Here is a 19,248-nt window from a genome sequence, read left to right as displayed (position 1 = left end):
GGGAAAGCAACCAATCAGAAAAAGACTTCCTGCAACAACATGTATGATGAAACGTCACTGCCACGTAGAGGACCAGCTGCATGCACAGCTGCTTGTTCTTCAAACATTTTAGTTCATCTCTTGTATCCTGTTGATTCTTCAGAGGGTCTGAGTGTTGCAGGATGCTGCTGACCGTGCTGAGCTGGCTCTGCTCCTCCCTGCTAGTGTCTGTCAGCGGGGGGAAGCTGCCTGAAGCTGAGGTGAACATAGAAGTTATGCACAGACCTTTTCTGTGTCACCGAAAATCAAAGTATGGAGACATCCTGCTCGTGCACCATGAGGGATACTTTGAGAATGGGACCATGTTTCACAACAGGTATGTTTCATGATGGACACGACGGTCTTACAGTCCCATAATACTGCTGCTCTTAATGTGAGTTTGAAGCCAAGTAGCTGCTGTGAGGCTGAGAAGTCCTCTAACTGCGTTTAGTGGAGGACATTTGCTGCATCTACTCATTAAGTTTGATAAACAGCATAAACTTCCAATTTCCTTTTTACTCCGTGGCACTACATTTCAAGCACACGCGAGTTTGATCTTCTTGGTGACGCCTCAGCCTTTATCACGTGATAAAACATTTTAAAGGCTCAGTTCAACCAGATTACAAGAATACATATTTTATTTCTGACCTCTAGTGGTTTGGTTTGTCCTAAAGTTTGGAGACATTCAACCTATAACAATGGCGGTGAAGAGAATTATCTGTATCCTTGTTAAAGGAATATTTCACCCCCCAAATGACCATTTGTATGTCAATGACTCACCCCATGTTACGTTGAATTCATGAGGCAAACTTTGTTATTCATGCATTTCTCCATGTTGAACAAAGAATCCAAAAACTGAGAAAATTCTTGATGAATTGAAGTCCTCGGGGGCCACGTTTAACATCAGCAAAACTATATCAAAACATCAGTTTACAACCTCTCACACAACTCATGCAGTCTAATCTTGTATGCTCATTACTTCCCAAACTGACAGCCCTCTCCGAAGGGGAACTGAGTGCAAATCAAACTTTTTCTTTGCTCTCTTCAAAGCCAGGCTTCATTGGCAAAAACAGTAATTTTACCTTGCTGAACACCGGAGCTGCTGGTCTACAACTGCCTCGATCAGTTAGTTTGTTCGTGTTATAGTGTGACTTTGGTGTTTTAAAGGGTCAGTTCGGATTTACCAAAGTCACACAGTATCACAGACAAACTATCAATTGATGTGCTCCAGCAAGATAAATTAGGCCTGCTGTTTTTTTCAAGCATACAACTGGATAAATGAGACTAGATCATACTGCAGGAGTTGAGTTTGTAAACAGATGTTTTGATATAGTTTTGCTGTTAAACAAGGTCGGTTATGACTTCAATTCATCAAGAATTTTCTCTCCGTTTTCTGAAAGTGCCAATGAAAGCTGTTGACAGTCATGTTTATTGGGAATTACCGTAGTGGACACTGTTGGCTTTCATATTTCCCCTTTCAATTCTATACAGAGTAACTTAACCCTTAGTATCTTGTCTTTGCTGACTTCCAGTGGTCGTATCCTTACTTTGCTGCAGTGATGTATAGATACAGACTCCAGCACACCTCAACGTCACTGTTGGGTCAGACGTCAAACAGGCTACAGTAGCTCAGAATGGACAAACCAAACAATGACTCAAGAGAAGGCCTTTTGTGTTTTTACGTTGAAGTGAAGGCCGCCATAGGTTCTTGGGTTTGGAAAAGTAGGGTTTACCAGTTGGTTGCAATCTGCAGTGTCACCACTAGATGCCACTAAATCCAACACACTGGTTCTTTAAAGCACCATCAACAAAATACAAGCAGCAGATGTCCAAAATACTGTATGTCTCAAAACTTCGACATATAGAACTGATTGGCTGGAAAGACGGGAGTGGTAAGGGAGGAAATATGAGTTGTTGTGATTTGAGTGAGATAATATGTTTCTGTTATTTGGGTGAGCCAAACCTTTAATTTTTGAGATTTAACATCAGCAACGTGAGAAAATTATCAGTAATAATTCTTGATATTTCTCACCTTATTCATTTTTCCTCTGGGTGAAATTAATATCAGAACTCACTGACCTATAATAATAATAATAATAATAATAATAATAATAATAATAATAATAATGATAATAATACAGTAAAAAATGACACATTTCTGTCAGGAAACAGTCCCATAAAATCACAGGGTGATGTTTTAAGCCTGAACAACATTTAACTTTAAACATTTTCTAGTGCTGCGAAGCTGAAATAATTTAAAATAATAATTACAAATTATTTGCATTGCGTAGTTTTGAAATTATAGCCAGAGAACACCCAGTAACAAAGGGGTGTTAACTCTAATTTCCACTAGTACTACCTGTACCCTCTGTAGGGGTCACACCTCCTCACAGTCTGTCCTTTTTCAGCCCTTCAACATTCCACTCTGTGTCTGTGTCTGTCCACCAGTCGAGCCGAAGGTGACAGGCAGCCAATGTGGTTCACGCTGGGCATCAAAGAAGTAATCAAAGGCTGGGATAAAGGCCTGCAGGACATGTGCTCTGGAGAGAAGAGGAGACTTGTCGTACCTCCAGCTCTGGCCTATGGGAAGGAAGGAAGCGGTAATGTGGCTTTGTCTGTATGCATGCAAGTTTCACTGCATGATGCTATGTATTTATAAAGAGAATGTGTATTGTCCTGTATGCATGTGTGTATATTATACTTGTCTGTCTTGTTTCGAATGGCTCTCTAGGACTCCCGTACTGAATGAAGGTTTCATTCAGCAGTTTTAGTCCACTTTTTCTGGAGCATGTGAACAATACTATGCTTTGTCCTGGTAAGCACACACCACCCTAACTAATAATATCAATCTCTTCTGTGCATCACTAACCTTTGCCATGAAAACAACAACCTGAACTACTCGATCTGACTAATAATACAACCTGAGTTTGCCTCTCATTAACACTTTCAGCATGTTTTCGAACTTGTTTACTCACAATTTAACTGACAATGTCTTATTGCATTCACGCACAAAGGGTAACATATCGCAGCACTAACCAAGCATGCTTACAGAAACCTCATGTAATGATAGCCAGTCTCAGTTTTAGCTGACCTCTTGCCCTGTGCTGTTGCCTGATCAGGTAAGATCCCACCTGAAAGCACACTGACCTTCGTCATCGAGGTGCTTGAGATCAGAAATGGACCGAGGTCACATGAATCCTTCCAGGAGATGGATCTCAACGATGACTGGAGGCTCTCCAGGCAGGAGGTACGCACAGGGATCTCAAACACTTGACTTGAAGTAGATGAATTAGCTACCACCCTCTCTGATACACCAATCAACAACCTTTTTGATGTATGACCTTGTAGAGCAAACCAGTGGCAATGGTTCACTTCTTAGATTGTGTTATGTCAACAGTTTTTAGAGTCTAACAGAGGTAAAGGTCTCTTATTTCCTTTCTCTTTTCTAACTGGTTGATCACCTCAAGACCCCTCAGATTTACCACTACTATAAATAAGTCAGTCACAGTGCGTGTGGTCCTTCACCAACTAGAAAGAAAGGTTAAACAAATTAAATTTGCTGTTTTTATTTTCCCATTTTTTTGTGTCTGAGTGACATATGGGAACAGTAATTTTTGAAACTGGTCCAGTATTGATCAGGACCACTGTAGATGACAATGGAGGAGCAGGCGGCAGTGTAACCATTGGGGCATGTTTGCACTGTCCGCATACGTGCAGCAAAGGTGTGAAGTGTCTGAAAACATCTTGGAAAGGATCCTTACAGATATAGACATTTTTGTTGAAGAGTAAGGGCCCTTAAAATAACCAGAAACAGCCCTGAACTCCCTATCACCAGTCCCACCAGACTCCATTAACAAAAAAAACAGTAATCATATGATCGCAAAAACACTTCATTCAAAGTCAACAGAAACAAAATAAAACTCACAAAAAACATCTTAGTTTGTCTTTCCATTGTTCCAACAATCACCAACTCTGGACTGGTTGAAATAAATCCTTAATTAACCCAGTATGATGTGAAATATACTGGTTTTATACACACTTAAATTAAGGTTTATTTAAATGGAGTCTGGTGGGTTTGGTGATGGAGATTTCAGTGCTGTTTCTGGTTAAACCAAATTATCTTATTCTTAAAGGTCAGAAATAAGATAAAGAAGCATAAGTAAAATTAAAAAGAAAATACAAGTACTGTGCAGGTGTATTGTACAGTACATACTAAGTATGTTTATATATTATATAAACATCATTTATACATGAATTTGGACCAAACTGTCGTTGAAAAGAGTCGTACTGCCAATTTGATAATGGCATATCTTTTTTATCTAGTTTACCAAATGCAACGACAGCAGTATCTGATTTTAGATTTTATTAATTCTGTATTGTAACGATATCACTGGAGTCAGATGTGTTTATATGTCTCCACACAGTACACAAGAGCTTTAGTTTTTTCCTCTCATTAATCATCCTGCTCTTATTTAATCTACCAGGTGAAGGAGTATCTGAGGAAAGAGTTTGAGCGTCATGGCTACCCACCCAACGACACTCTACATGAGAACATGGTGGAGGACATCTTTACCAAAGAGGATAAGAACAAAGATGGCTTCATATCTTCACGAGAGTTTACTTACAAACACGATGAACTTTAAATTCTCTCCCATTCCCACAAACCACTCGCTCATCCAGTGTTCATTGATTTGTATTGGAAATACTTTGGTGCAGAGTTTTATTTTCGGCATACAAGTATTTCACTTTTATAGAAGCATTGTGTTTGTCTGGTGTGTGACATGCTAACTCCTCCTGTGTGTGAAGCTGTGCAGTGATCTTTGAGCCCATTCCACTCTGTCTTGCATACTAGCTGCATATATTTTTTTAGAATTCAATTGTTATGCAGTTATCACCAAATGTGTCACAACATATCAGAGGTAATAGACACGGAGCGAACTGTGTGCATTTAGATGTCCAGTGTGTGCGATGTAGGGGGATTTAGTGGAATATAGTGGTGAGGATTGTAGATTGCACCTGAAGGAGTAGAAGTGAACCTTTGCCTTGTTAGAAATTCTTCACCGTTTGTCATCCAGGAGGTTTTTAGGAGTGGAGTTACCCTCAGAGGTCTCGTCCTCTCAGAAACAAATGGAATAAAACAGTTTCCTGTTACACATCAGTGTTTTTTCTACCAAGTTAAGCATGTGACAGATGGCCCACTTGCCACTTTACCATGACCAGCCAGATAAGAGGTCTCTTCCTCTCCAAAACAAACAGAATCGGTGATTTAAACCAGTAAAAACACTAAAGAAAGCAGTGTTTTTCCGATGCTGCTTGTTGCGTAGGGGCTGCTAACTACGAACGCCAACCCAAAATTGCATAACCATGAATAGCCCTATCTAGAGCCAGTGTTTGGTTTGTCCGTTCTGGGCAACTGTAGAAACATGGCGGTGAAACAGGGCGATCTCCGTGGACAAGGACCCGCTCCCTATATAGGTATAAACGGCTCATTCTTTTCAGGTGATTATACAGCAATGAAAACATACTTATTATATTCCATTCCTGCTAATATATCCCCCAAATCCTACACACTAGATGTTTGTTATGTCACAAAAATGTGAACTTATTTTTCATTTTCTATAAAGCAGTTAAATGGGTATTTTTACAGGACATCAGTGATCATCAGTGTTTCGTGGCAGACATGTTGACTTGACACAGCAGGAAAAGCAGGTGTAACCAAGAACATACCCGCTTCGTTTCATTTTCTCTTAGTGCTTCCAGTAAGCCAGTATACACAATACTCAGGACCTGGCACTGGCACACCTAAATGGAACGCAGCCAGCATTGATGTTATTGTAGACATGTGTTTGACATGTGAAGACTACTGTGAGAAAAGCACACACACTGCAATGTCAGAGCTGAAAAGATGTATTGTTCAGCCCTGTTCTGCAACATACAATGTCATTCTGATTTCTAAAGCACACATTAACATGTACCCTACTTTTAGCAAATTGCTGGAAGCTGTTTTGAGTTGTTACACACACAAGTCTTCAACCAGAAAATGTTCCCACGGTGCAGACTAGAATCTAGACTGTCAAGTTTCCACAGCGTCGGTGTGCTTTTAATGTAAACATATCAAGACTAAACTCTGTATTCAAATGACTGTTCTGGTTAAGGCTGATTTTTAATGTTCTATTTTACAACCAGTGTGAGGAATAAAGTCAACTTTTTAGAACAAAATACTGTGGTTTATTTGGTGGTCACACCTTGTAATACTTTACACATTGAACCAGCAGGTGGCACTGTCTTCACAGGTGTTAGTATTGGTTAATACAGTGAGAGAGGAAACACTACACCTCATTCATTCATTATCTATTCATAACAGTGTAACTTAGACACATTCCCATAATTTGTAAAATGTTAGTATGTTCTCTTTTACACTTATATGGATGCATTTTAAACATACAAAAATAATTACATAAACACTGGAGAGCACCACTATATGTACTGTACAAGGATTTATGAACTCCCAAGGTTAGCACATTCTGCAGTAAAGTTTGTTTTCACATTGAGTTGTATGAGGTTTACATCGTCTCCTGCTAACAGTGGCCATATAGGTCGCTGAATTCCCATAAGAAAGAAAAACAGATCTTGAGAGGATTGTCCTGCTTGAACAAACCATTAAGGGAGAACATTACAAGCACGTAAAGCTACAGTAGGAAAAAAAAACTGTCCCATCTCTGCATCTTTGCTGAAACTGTCACTATACCCTGACAGTAGTACATGAGACAGATACAAAACCAAAACTGAGGTCATTAGGAACACTAGGAGGAGTCAGAGGAACCCTTTTTTTTCTTATAGATAATCTCTCTCATATACTACCATCAGGATATAGTGCCAGTTTCAGCAAATATGACAAAAAATTATGACAAAAGTTAACTACTGAACTTCTTAGGACCTTAGTCTTGCATAAACTTAAAAAAAAGCTTTACTGTCTTATCTGTGTGTTTAATAACATTTCTGGGTTAAATGCAGACTTTAAAAGTGCTACTGTATCAAGGAACAGATCATGACATCAAATTAAGATATTCTGTCCTGTATGTAGATCCTGAAATGCTCACAAACTGTGTCACGAGTCATGATAAATATAGCTGCGGGTAGACACTGTCCCTGGAGAGTGTGTGTGTTTGTGTGTGTAGTCTGTATGTAACTTATGAGTATGAGTAGGGAGAGCCCTCCTCCTCACAAACATTCAAAACATTCCACACTGGAAAAGGTCGGAGGTCACATAGTCAGTATAAGGCGGGACCCTGTTTGACACTCACATATACACGCACACGCACAAATACACTCAACACAAACAACACACACACACACACAGAGCCTGCATCCAAACACGTCCATGGCAGTTATGTTATTGTCATGAGGAGGAGGAGGAGGATTGAGTCTAACTGTCTGATATGTGTGTGTTGGGGGGGGCGGTGAAGAACAGGGTGAGGCCTTGACTCATCTGAGGTGTGTCCTAATCCCAGGTGGTTTGGGGTTCACTGTAAGAGGAAGAAAGAGGAGGAAAAGCTCAGCAGATGATACTGAAGTGATGGGCATTGTTGAGGAATAAGTCCACTGTGGCGTTACCTCTGTTTTCTTTGCTGGGGTAGATCCGAGGGAAAGGCTTGAATTCTTCCGGAGGGGGGAAGTCCTCTACGGGGTGGAACTGGAACTTGGATTCAAAGTCATCTGCTAAAAGCAGACGTATAGTAAAGATGCAATTAAAGGCTGCCATTTTGTCCCTATTTTCAAATACAAGGTGGTTCAAGTTTTACTTCCCCAAATCTGCCTCTTCAAAAATAAACTAATGTCATCTTCTCACCTCTGAAGGCCAAGACACACCAAGCCAACACCAAAGGGCCCTGACAAACGAAGGCAACAGTCGGGCCTCAGTCAATGTTGGGCAGTCGGTTAGCATCTGTTGCCCCAGTTTTTACGCTGTGTCCTGCACAGTTAGCCCTTGGAGCCTTTCTTTGATGTCGGTTTGGTGTGTCTGGCCGTAAAGAACTAGTGGCGACGAAGGCTGACTGTTGCGTTGCCTCACTTCGCCTGTGTCTTGGTGAAAAGTTGCACTTGAACACACCGCAAAGACTATAGCCACAGCTACTGTAACTCGCGTGTATTTTAAGCACCTGCCTGAGAGGAAATCATTCTCCATATCAGCTGGTGGCAGTAGTCTGTATTCGTCATTCAAAAAGGGAAACCATAAGACCGACAGGATGGATTCAAGATGCATCCCGATGTGGTAAGAACAAATGATAATTATTGTGCTCTAGTCAACAACAACTCACACAATTATGAACCGTTTCTGCTCAAGAGCTAAATGGCTAGAAAAATGGTTTTACCATAAATAACAAGCTTGTTTTGATCTGATAACCTCTCAACATTTGCCATTTGTTTACTTTCCTCACTTCTGTTTCTGTCCTTATGCACAGAGCTCAACTTCCAATCAGAGTGATTTCTCTAACAAATGGGCTCTGCTGATTCCCACACCAATTAAATGTGCTGAATTGGCCAAAAATAACAGGTGACAAGGGAAGCCTAGTGCCAATAGTGCAGGACAAACTGCAAAAATGAGGGCGACAGATGTTTACCAATAGTCCAATATTTAACCGACAGCCAGCTTGTTGTGTCAGGGCCATAAAAACAGCCCATCTCTGGTCTCCTTCCCTCTATAGTACTTTCACTTTGATAACCAAATAATCATAGTTAATTACTGTGGTACTATCATAATCAATCAAGAACAAGATAGAATGGCCATAAAATTCAATAACACATAAAAATATATTCCACAAATAATAAAAACTGCTGTGAGAAAATAAAAAAATAGAGTGAAAATATTTAAACTTGAAAAAAAGGGATATATAAATTAAATAAATATTAATATATAAATATTAATAAAATGAAATGCAGCACTGCTCTCATTTGAAGTCACTCTGGATAATAAAATCCACTAAAGGCCTCAAATGTATTCTAAAATGTCAGAGATGTAATTGTACGACACACTCACCCAGGCTGTGCAGGTGTCCATTCCTGAGACTTGATGGCGGCAGGGGAGGTGGTGGTGGAGGAGGAGGAATGCGGCTGGACAGCTCAGTAGAGGGGGAACGTGCCGGGGGAGCTGGAGGAGGAGCTAGGCGACCCACTCCTGTTGCAATGGGTGACAGAGAGGAGGAGTCAGAGGGGTGTCAGACATTAGCAATAAAATCTACTACATTAAAAACATCCAAATTCAACTAGTTCTTCTATGATAACTGACACAGTGAGATTGTATTCCTATTTTTTTCTCTGAGAAAAAAAACACTGAAAGAAAGAAACTAAAAAGTCACATAACAACCACCCTGTTGGCTTTAATTACCAGCTGCAACAGCTGTCACAGGTTACAACCCCTACTTGTTTGGAAGTTTCAGACAAGTTTCAAACGCACAACTAACAGTTACTACAAATATTTTTACTGGTGTTTTTCCCCCATAAATATGTTGCTGAGTCATATAGTTACATTCTATATGAACAGTTGTGTATTCCTATGTAGGAGAGGTGTTGGGGCTACTGCATGTCTGTGCCCAGGGGTCCATTATCTCATAATACTCCCCTGCTTGTAAGTTTCCCAAAAACCTCAGGTTGTTAATTACTGTTTAAAGGCCCTGACACACCAAGCCAATAGTTGGTTGTCAGTCAAAGCTGGGCCATTGATGAGCATCTGCAGCCCTCATTGGTGCAATGTGTCCCACAAGTGCTAGTTGGCCTTTGTTCTACGGATTCATTCACTCTGATTGGCAGTTGAGCTCAGCGCACGAGAAGAGAAACAAAAGTGAGGAACGTAAACAAAGAGCTAAAGTGAAAAGGGAGTGACGTCGAAACACACTTGTTATACGAGGTAAGATTGTTTTTCTTCAGCCACTGAGTTCTTTAGCAGAAACATCTTATATTGGTTTGCGTTATTGTTCACTGGCACATGAGAAATATGCTTTGTTCTTTCAACACTGGATCATGCAAAACTGGCTAACTAGCATGAAGACATTCTTCCGGTTTCCCTTTTTGAATGACGATTACAGACAACTGCCATCTGCTGGTATGGAGGGATATGTCCTCTTACACAGGCACAGAACATATGTGTTTGTTGGCCGTCAGTTTGGGGTGTTCATGTGCAACTTTCTGGCCGAGACACAGCGACGAGAGGCGACGCGGCAGGGGGCTCTCGTCACTGCTAGTTCTCTTAAGAAGGGTTGGGGTGTCTGTGTCTTTAGGATGCCTTCCTCTAACTTGTAAATTAGTTGAAAAAAGAAATCAATTGCCTTGACTGATCGATTCCCCTCATGCTCTTCATCCAATAGAGTCTTTGTCCCTTTTTTCATAATCGTCATTAGTTTCTTGGTTGGCTCCATCTTACCAGTGATGCTTATGGCTGTACATTGTGTCTGAAAATGGGTGAAAATCATCTCCTAAAACCACTGCCTTGTAATAAATTATGACAATAGGGTTTATTTAATCTACCTTATAACAGCTCTCCATTTACCATCAACAGAGAAGTCACTGGTAAGAAAAAAAGAGATGTTTGGAGAAGCTTGCCTAGAAGGCTTTTTGCCAGAAAGGGATTTCTTAGTTAAGAATTAGGGGGGAAATGATGGTTTGGGTTAAAATAAACAGATGACTTCAAGGTAAACTTCTCCCATGTGCCAAAAGAGACAGATCCCCATCTTGCTGTCCACCTACCTGCACTTCTGGGTACAGCAGGTGGCCGTCTGGTGGGAGCATTGCAGGGGTACGAGGGAGGCAAAGAGCGCATGGTCGGCGAGGGCACTGCAGCCACCTTGGGTGGTGGAGGAGGTAGGGTGGATGGGCAACTGGGGGTGAAAGAAGCCGGGAGGGGTGGGGGAGGAGGTGGAGGAGGAGGTCCCAGTGGGCTGTCTCGCAGGATGGGGAACCTGGAAGGCTCAGAATGGACTGGGGGTGGAGGATAGAAGCACCCTGAGGAGCGGTCCCCTGGAACAGCAGAGGGAGGTTGGAAAGGTGGAGGAGGAGGTGGAGGAGGAGGAGTAGAAGGCTGGGAGATGGTGGTGTGGTAGGAGTGCTGGATGGGGAGCCAGGTGGGCTTTGTGACCTGAGATGGAGGGGGAGGAGGAGGGCAGGAGGGGAGAGGCGGTGGCTTATTAGCCGGCCGGTCCTGGAAGGCTTGGGGTGGGGGAGGCGGGGGGAGGGCAGAGGGGGGAGCCGGTGGAGGTGGAGGGGGAGGGGGAGAGGAGGTAGGGAAAGGAGGTAAGTGTCTGCTGCTGTGCGATGGGGAGGGAGGAGCAGAGGATGAGGGAGCGAGTTGACGATGGACGGAGCTTCGGAGCTCCAACGTCCTGTGAGGTTCGGAGACGCTGCTCGTGTCTGCTGGGGTGGGGGCGTTCCACTGAGGCTTCAGGGAGGCTGAGGAGCTTGACCGTGACACTGAAACACACACACACAAGAGGTGAGGGAAGGCGTCATTTAAATGGTACATACATATGTAATAATAAATAGATTTAGTAAGTGCAAGACATTTTGCACCAACCTGGAGTCTTGCCTGCTACATCTCTTTGTCCTATAGGCTTGAGAGTGGGGAACCCTCCAGCAAAGAGCCCACCCAAAGAGGGCCCCGCAGGTGCCATCCCTCCTGATGAGCCCTGAGAAGCACCAACACTGCTGGATACATCTCCAGTGCCCGCCTTGGGCTCTGGGGAACAACACAAATAATTAATAACAATTACATTAGTGTTCATAATATATTCATTACCTGTTCTTTAACAAATTAGTTAATCACACGTAAGTTTATTGCTTTATGTGGTCTTATATGTGCTCAGTGGGTTTTATAATCCTGGGAATTTTACTCTTAATCATAAATGGACAACATGAAGATGCAACAGTTCAAGCACGGACATGAGTAAATTTTGCACCACCCAAATCAACTGATCTCCCCGAGGGCCAACTACACACCTTTTCACACAACAGACCGGTCTGTTTCAGCTGGCCTGGCGCCACACATGTAACTGACGACGCTACGGTAAGATACTATTTACTGGTGGGGGGAACTGCACACTATAACACGTTATTTGAGCTGTGAACTAAATTATATGACTACACTGTGATGGAACACATAAACGCTGGTGGTTATATTGACATTCACTAATTCATTCATTCATTTATCATAACCGCTTATCCTGTTTGGGGTCACTGGGGGGGCTGGAGTCTATCCCAGTTGACATTAGGCGAGAGGCGGGGTACACCCTGGACAGGTCACCAGACTATCACAGGGCTGACACACAGAGACAGACAACCATTCACACTCACATTCACACCTACGGACAATTTAGAGTCACCAATTCACCTGCATTGCCGGAGTACCTGGAGAAAACCCACGCTGACTCGGGGAGAACATGCAAACTCTGCTACGATATTTCATTTTAAAGCCATTATCGGCCAGTACCAATGACATGCCAATGTTATCCTGCATCCCTAGAATTTATATTAAAAAAGAATGCTAACGCCCTCTATTTTATAGATGTAAAGACAAAATATATGTATATGTAAAGACAAAAAAAAAAATCAACAAATTAAACATGTGGTATACCAAAGAACCTTCCAGTCTCTTCTATAAAACAGGTGGTATAGACTACTGTGGATACAATGTATGTCTTCTCTATTGTACACAGTAGTTTCCTACTGTGTCTGCATCCTTATCTGCTGTAGGGCATTCCTTCCTGAAGTTTGCACTTGATGTGTGTGTGTGTGTATATGTGTGTGTCTATTCTCAAATATAGCTCAAAGAGAACTAACACACTCCCAATGAACTACACACACTACCCTCTCCCCTCTTGTTGTTCCCACTCTGTTTTTAATTAATACATCACACACACAGTGGCATCTCAACACACAACTAATTTAAACTCCCTTCCTCTAAGCTCCACTGGGAGAATTACTTGATTTAGTCAACAGATGCATGCGAGCACCATTTAGTGTCTTAACATAGACAGAGTGTGTCCACTGGTAGTATGGTAAGGATGTTGCTCTTACTATCAACGATGGGGGCACTGCGGTCGTTGACCTGTGTGACTTTCTTCAGTCTGGCTCCCTTCTGGATGTCGGCCAGCAGGGCATTCCTTCCACCTCCTCCTCCTCCACCAGACTGGAGCTTAGGAGGCTCCGACGGACACTGTCACACAGAGACAAAACAGAGCTTTTATGCAACAGTGACCAGTGTTTTGCTGTAAATGTGTTCTGTCTTAAGGGTCAGGATACTAATAATACAGACTATTTTGATCATCAATTAATAACGGCTTTTATAGAGCAAACTAGAATTATCAAATCATGGTTGCAGGCCTCCACCAACAAGTCAAGTTGCAGTTTACATTCATGTCTGTCCAGACTCAAATATATCTTGAAGACTTTGAAGGAATTTAATTAAAGGTATTAAGTGCATATTTGTGAAATTGAAGTTATTACTATACTGACATGATTCCAGTGAGAAACATGCTGTCTCCACTTAAAGACTATTTCTACAGAGGAGTACAGAGGACTGATAAGAGAGCTTCATCATGGTGCAACAACAATCACTTGAAGCTCAAAATCTTCAAAACCAATGAGCTTGAACTACAAGAGGACCTGGACAGAACACAAAGTTGTAGCCACAACATTTGACACTGTTACAAATTCCAAAACATGGATGCTTCACACACATCTTCAACCCGGCAGCACAGACGACCCGTACAATCAACACAGTTTCAAGGTGAACACCCAAGATTAGTGTCCAAATGTCTCCACTTCTGTTCCTGAGTTATGGCGTTGATTAACGGCCAGAAAAAGTGTTTTTGCAGAACATTGTGATGTCACAGTGTAGCTTAACTTTTTGGATATGAAATGTCATCACTTCATGATTTTACTCTATTACTGTAGGTATCTCTGTAAAATTTTGTCATAATTAACGTATGATTTCTTGAGCTATGGCTAAAAGGGTGTTTTGTGAGATCACTGTTAGGGTTAGCTACTGCTCCAGAGATGGTTTTTGGCTCACTAGGAAACCAACGGAACGGCTGCAGAGCTCTGTTTCTGGCTTCCAGGCCAGGCTAGAATCATCAGTTGCAGCCCTACTAATGGTGTTTTCAAGACTTTTAGGTTTTATTTGATGTCATCTTTCACAGAAAGAGGTGGGTGAGAAAATAATATGGCACTATCCCCATCCACTCAGAATCACCTCTGCTGACAAAAACAGCAAGAGGGTGCAGTGAAAGCATTCAGCAAAGGGTTAAGAGAGGGAGAAGAGGTAGACGTTAAATGTGAGGGAAGCAGAAAAGGAACAAGAAGGGAGAAGATCATGTTTAATTGTTTTAATGGGTTCATAGAGAGATGAGAAACACTGTGACTTCAGTTTATTGATGTGTTCTGAAGCTGCTAAACTGTGTCTCTGCAGCGTGGCCTTGTTTGCTGGCAGCGGCGACTCATTTAACATGAGGACACTGAGCGCCTGATGTGGAAACATAATACTCTGCTGCTACTGAGAGTCTGCTGTCTGCCTTACTCTGCGTGTGTGTGTATTACCTTAATCAATAATGCAAATAACCTACAGGTGATGGTTGATGGTCAGTGAGAAGGACACAAGTGAGTGTTTACAATTGCATGAGAGAGAGTTAGAGAAAGACAGTCTTACCTGTGGCAGGGCAGAGCTTGGCGGCGGTGGCGGCGGTGGTGGAGGGGGAGCCAGGGGAGGCGGAGGGGGAGGAGGGGGCGCTGGCATGCTGAGGCCTCAGATACCTGCGGAAGGCAATGCAGAAACAAACACAGTCGCCATCCTGTTCATGCACTGCAGCCACTGTCCACAGTCAGAAGCTGCTACTGTGTACAGGGGCACTTTGGATGACCTCCTACCCTCTTTACTGAACAGGAAGAGCTTTCACCAGTATACAGCGCAAAACAGGAAACAGAGAGCGCTCCATCCTCTCTAGAGAAATCTGACACACACACACACCCCCCCGCCCCTGTCCTCCTCTTCTTCCCACACTGCCCTGTGGCAGGGACTTTAGGAGAGGAACAATGGACAGTGTTGTGTGAAAAGTAATAGACCCCTGCCCCTCAGCCGCTCAGTGACCATTGGCCCTCACTGCAGTAAGTGAATGGAAAATACAGTCAGGAAACTTCTCAGGAAAATGTTACAGCATGCTCACTCATTGTTCTTTTTGTACAGGATGTCTTGTGGTTCTATCATCAAGAGCAACTGGTTCGCGTATCACTTTGATAAGTGATAGTGGCCGAGAGCAACTTTCCAGGAACAGCTCATGCCCGAGATCATATCACCGTCTGTCAATCTCCACATTAATGGCAACTCAGCTAGTAAATGATCCACAGCAACAGTCACTGAGACCTCCACATAACTTTCTTGACATCATAAATTCTTCAGGAGTTGTCTTGCATGGCTGAGAAAAACTCAAAACAGCCCAACTTTTGTGCACATTAGATTCTCTGTGGAATCTGCACATGCTCCTCCTGAGAAATTTAATAAAACAGAACAGAAACTGTGTTTGTTGAATCTGTATCTGTCCCTCTTGTCTATATATGTGTGTGTGTGTGTGTGTGTGTGTGTGTACAATTCCCGTCTATGCAACTGGCAGCCTGTCCTCCGTTGCTATTTCTATCTCCATATCTGTGTCAAGCAGCCTCTGTGACACTAGTGTAGGACTTTAAAGGGGGCAAAGCTGGACACTGGTTAGCTGAGCTCTAAAAGAACAGGTGGGACACTGAGAGGAAATGCACCTCTCACACCAGCTGTTTTCCTTTGACCTGTCGTACGTCTTGTTCTTCCTGAAGCAAAGAAGACCTAATGACACAAACACACACAAGCAGCTGGAAGTGGCAGCTGCTGCAGATTTAACAAGTGATTTCTACATTTTTTGAATGTGAAAGACATGTGAAAAGACAGAGACCTGGAGCCCAAGCTGAGGCTGTCCTAACTGACTTGAGGATACAACATAGTGCTGAATCTCTATTGTATGAATCAATGAAGCAGGTGTCACTTTAATGTTCTGTTTAGCATTTTAGAGACAGACTCCAGCTGTAAATCATTGTTGTGTGCTGACATTAATTTCTGTATTTTTTCCACTTTCAATAAATGTGCAAAAAGAAATATTTTAAAGGGACAGTTCACGCCAAAATTCAAACTACATATATTTCCTCTTACCTGCGGTGCTATTTATCAACCTAGATTGTTTTGATGAGCTATTAGCCATAAATGTCTGCCTTCTCTCTTACAAAGTGGGACTGGACGCCTCTCAGTTTGAGGTGCTCAAAGAGCCAAAAAGTACAATTTATCAGTTTGATGTAGGAACTTTTTTTCTTTCTACCAAACTACACCCACCAACCACATCATCAGAAGGAAGAGTGCATCTACTCGTGGACGAAACGCTCAAGCTTGTGCCAGCAGGAGACTCTCCATCCTTCTGTCGGATGATCCAATTTTCGGGTGTAGCGTGGTAATAGGGCTGCAACTAACGATTATTTTCATTGTCGACTAATCTGTCAATTATTTCTTCGATTAGTTGACTAATAATTTTATCGAAAAATGTGTTAAAATGTTAAAAAATGTCGGTCTGTCTCTCCCAAACCCCAAAATTATGCCAATATATGAACGTAAGAGGCTCCAATAAGAGTATTTTGGGGTACTTTTATATTACTTTTCTATGAAAAATGACTCAAACCGATTAGTCGACTACTAAAATAGTCACCACTTATTTTCATAGTCGATTAGTCATCGATTAGTCGACTAATTGTTGCAGCCCTACTTGGTAAAGAAAACAGTTCCTAAATGAAACTGCTCACAGCAAGGTCTGTCGATTATCTTGAGTAACAGGGTCATGATTTCAGCAAAGACCTCCACAAGCCGAGTGTTCCATTATATTCGAGAGAGGGCAGACATCTCTATGATCAATAACTCTAATATTTGGCAACTGAAACCAAAACAATCTAGACTGATAAGTAGCACTACAGGTAAGAGGAAACATGCTTTCTTTAAGTTGGGGGTGAACTGTCCCTTTAAAGGGAAAAAAGGTTGTTATTGATTTTTTTTTTAAACACATACAGCAGTGGATCTGTGGGACCTCAAACAATGAGGAAGTAAAGCCAATGTCTGCAAAACACAAGTGTTAAAACAATCATCCTTATCATCATCTTTCACCATATATTTAACTTTAACTGAGAATGAATGAATCTGTAACTTTTGTGAAACGAATTTACAAGTGATAGCTTTTTGTCCTTTAATATAGAGTGCCTGAATAAAATGCACCTTGAAAACCTATCCACCAAAACAGCAAAGCCTTGAGGAGTCAGGTACAGCTGATGCGCCATGCCATTGAAGAGACAGTAACAAACACTCAGCTCATCTTCTGTAAACACTTCTTGTTTTGCACATTTTGATATGAATAAGAAAAACCACCTGTCACATACAAGTGTGCATTAATAACAGATGGCAGTGTTGTCTTACCTTCACGAAATATCCAAAATTCACCTGTTTGCAGAGCAAGCTTCAGTGAGACGGACCACAGCACACTGGCCTCATGGTGCGCTCCCTGTAGCGTTATTTATAGTCCAATGAGGACACCAGTTATTCAGTGTTTGCGCTGCCAGTGACTAAAACTTTTGGAGCTTCAAGAAGTTCAAGAAACTTTTCATTTGACTCTAAACTGCAGACGCTGGCTGACGGTGGTCGTGCACAATGGTTCCTTTCTGGATGTTTATTCCCGTGTGAGCGCACTGCAGGAGGCGACACGGTGCAAGGCCACACCTTACCGCCCCACACTCAGCACGGGACCAATGGGGAGAGAGGGGGGGGGAGGGGGCACTTGGCTCCGTGTCGTCGCCTCAGTTCTTGCTGAAGTTGCCAAGAAACTTTCCCTCACCTTGAATTGCGCATGTATGGAATAAAATAAACATTATGTAGGCATGAGAACCTGTTCAAACTAAGGGGTGAAGAAGTCTGCGCCACTGACTTTTCTAAAACATGATCTGACTGGGTGTCGTTTGTTTTTCACCTCAGTATATTTTAGTGCCATTCATTTCTGTTTCCAGCTGTATGGTGGCACATTTTCGCCCCCTCGTGTTTAAAATATGACATTACAAGTCTTTTTTTTTTTTCAAATGTGTCCATATCAAATTAATTGTTTCACTTACTGAGTAGCGGCATGGGCGGATTATGAGACAGTGAGCCCCTGGGCACAGCTGTGTAAAGGGCCCCACCACCTGTCCTACACACAAGACACACTTTGTGGGGGTTTTGCTTCTCCTTGTTATTATGGTTATTCTTTTCATTTTTTTCATTTTTTTGCAGTTTTGTGTTTCCTTGTGCCATTTGTCTTCTTGTGGTTGTTTTGTGTCTCTGTAGCCATTTTGTGCTTTCTTGTGGTTGTTCTGGGTCACTTTGTAGCCCTTTTGTGACTCTTTGTGGGGGGGGGTTATGTCTCCTTGTGATTGCTTTGCATCTTTTTATAGTTTTTTTTTTATATTTTTGTGTCTCTGGAATCATTTTGTGACAGATTTTTTTGGTTGTTTTGTGTTCCTTTGTAGTCGTTCCTTGTATTTCGTTTTTCCTTGTGTCATTTTGCATCTCCTTGTGATTGTTTTGTGTCTCATGTAGCCATTTTGCATCTCCTTGTGATTGTTTTGTGTCTATTTGTAGCAATTTGTGTCTCTTTGTAGCCATTTTGCATCTCCTTGTGATTGTTTTGTTTCTCTTTGTAGCCATTTGTGTCTCCTTGTGGTTATTTTGTCTCTCTTTGTAGCCATTTTGCATCTCCCTGTGATTGTTTTGTGTCTGTTTGTAGCAATCTGTCTCTTTGTGGTTGTTTTGTGTCTCTTTGTAGCCATTTGTGTCTCTTTGTGATTGTTCTGTCTCTTTGTAGCCATTTGTGTCACCTTGTCATTGTTTTGTGTCTCATTGTAGCCATTTTGCATCATTGTTTATGTCTCTTTGTAGCCATTTTGTGCTTTCTTGTGGTTGTTCTGGGACTCCAGCCATTTTGCATCTCTTTGTGGTTGTTTTGCCCATTTTTGTAATTATTTTGTGCCTCTTTGTAGTTTCTTGGCATCTCTGTATGTTTTGTTTTTTTAAATGTCTCTTTGTGGTTGTTCCAAGTCTCTTTCTGGTCGCTACGTGTTAATTTACATTTGACATTTTGCAAGTGATGGGCATGGGGTTCCCTG

At 42.0% G+C, this 19,248-nt stretch overlaps 2 protein-coding genes across 3 annotated transcripts; one reads left to right on the top strand and one right to left on the bottom strand.

Moving 5' to 3' along the window:
• Positions 1-49: 49 nt before the first annotated feature.
• LOC126383998 (peptidyl-prolyl cis-trans isomerase FKBP14-like) lies at positions 50-6,227 on the top strand. The gene is made up of 4 exons (XM_050034794.1): positions 50-355; positions 2,467-2,618; positions 3,138-3,265; positions 4,503-6,227. Exons 1-4 carry the CDS (start codon positions 162-164, stop codon positions 4,659-4,661), a joined length of 633 nt encoding a protein of 210 aa, XP_049890751.1. The 5' UTR covers positions 50-161; the 3' UTR covers positions 4,662-6,227.
• Positions 6,228-6,431: 204 nt separating this feature from the next.
• wipf3 (WAS/WASL interacting protein family member 3) lies at positions 6,432-17,787 on the bottom strand. 2 transcript variants are annotated; one of them, XM_050034792.1, is made up of 8 exons: positions 17,534-17,787; positions 14,711-14,814; positions 13,081-13,219; positions 11,582-11,743; positions 10,759-11,478; positions 9,056-9,193; positions 7,633-7,737; positions 6,432-7,544 (listed from the first exon to the last, which is right to left on the bottom strand). In XM_050034792.1, exons 2-8 carry the CDS (start codon positions 14,795-14,797, stop codon positions 7,504-7,506), a joined length of 1,392 nt encoding a protein of 463 aa, XP_049890749.1. In that variant the 5' UTR covers positions 14,798-14,814; positions 17,534-17,787; the 3' UTR covers positions 6,432-7,503. The 2 variants fall into 2 exon arrangements, with proteins under 2 accessions (XP_049890749.1, XP_049890750.1); XM_050034793.1 differs by having other exon boundaries at positions 7,633-7,734.
• Between the last annotated feature and the right edge of the window lie 1,461 nt (positions 17,788-19,248).

The sequence above is a fragment of the Epinephelus moara genome, chromosome 22 (assembly GCF_006386435.1).
Source record: "Epinephelus moara isolate mb chromosome 22, YSFRI_EMoa_1.0, whole genome shotgun sequence".
Taxonomy (NCBI): domain Eukaryota; kingdom Metazoa; phylum Chordata; class Actinopteri; order Perciformes; family Serranidae; genus Epinephelus; species Epinephelus moara.
The sequence above is the reverse complement of the archived record's forward strand: the minus strand, read 5'-3'. Positions and strand labels throughout refer to the sequence as shown.

What these genes read in the sequence shown, in the direction of transcription:
- LOC126383998 (XM_050034794.1), top strand. Translation starts at nt 162, where the DNA reads ATGCTGCTGACCGTGCTGAGCTGGCTCTGCTCCTCCCTGCTAGTGTCT. An exon ending in GGGACCATGTTTCACAACAG is followed by an intron (nt 356 to 2,466) that starts GTATGTTTCATG and finishes TCTGTCCACCAG; the next exon opens with TCGAGCCGAAGGTGACAGGC. An exon ending in CTATGGGAAGGAAGGAAGCG is followed by an intron (nt 2,619 to 3,137) that starts GTAATGTGGCTT and finishes TTGCCTGATCAG; the next exon opens with GTAAGATCCCACCTGAAAGC.
- wipf3 (XM_050034792.1), bottom strand. Translation starts at nt 14,797, where the DNA reads ATGCCAGCGCCCCCTCCTCCCCCTCCGCCTCCCCTGGCTCCCCCTCCA. An exon ending in CAAGCTCTGCCCTGCCACAG is followed by an intron (nt 13,220 to 14,710) that starts GTAAGACTGTCT and finishes TCTGTGTGACAG; the next exon opens with TGTCCGTCGGAGCCTCCTAA. An exon ending in TGCTGTACCCAGAAGTGCAG is followed by an intron (nt 9,194 to 10,758) that starts GTAGGTGGACAG and finishes CCATTGCAACAG; the next exon opens with GAGTGGGTCGCCTAGCTCCT.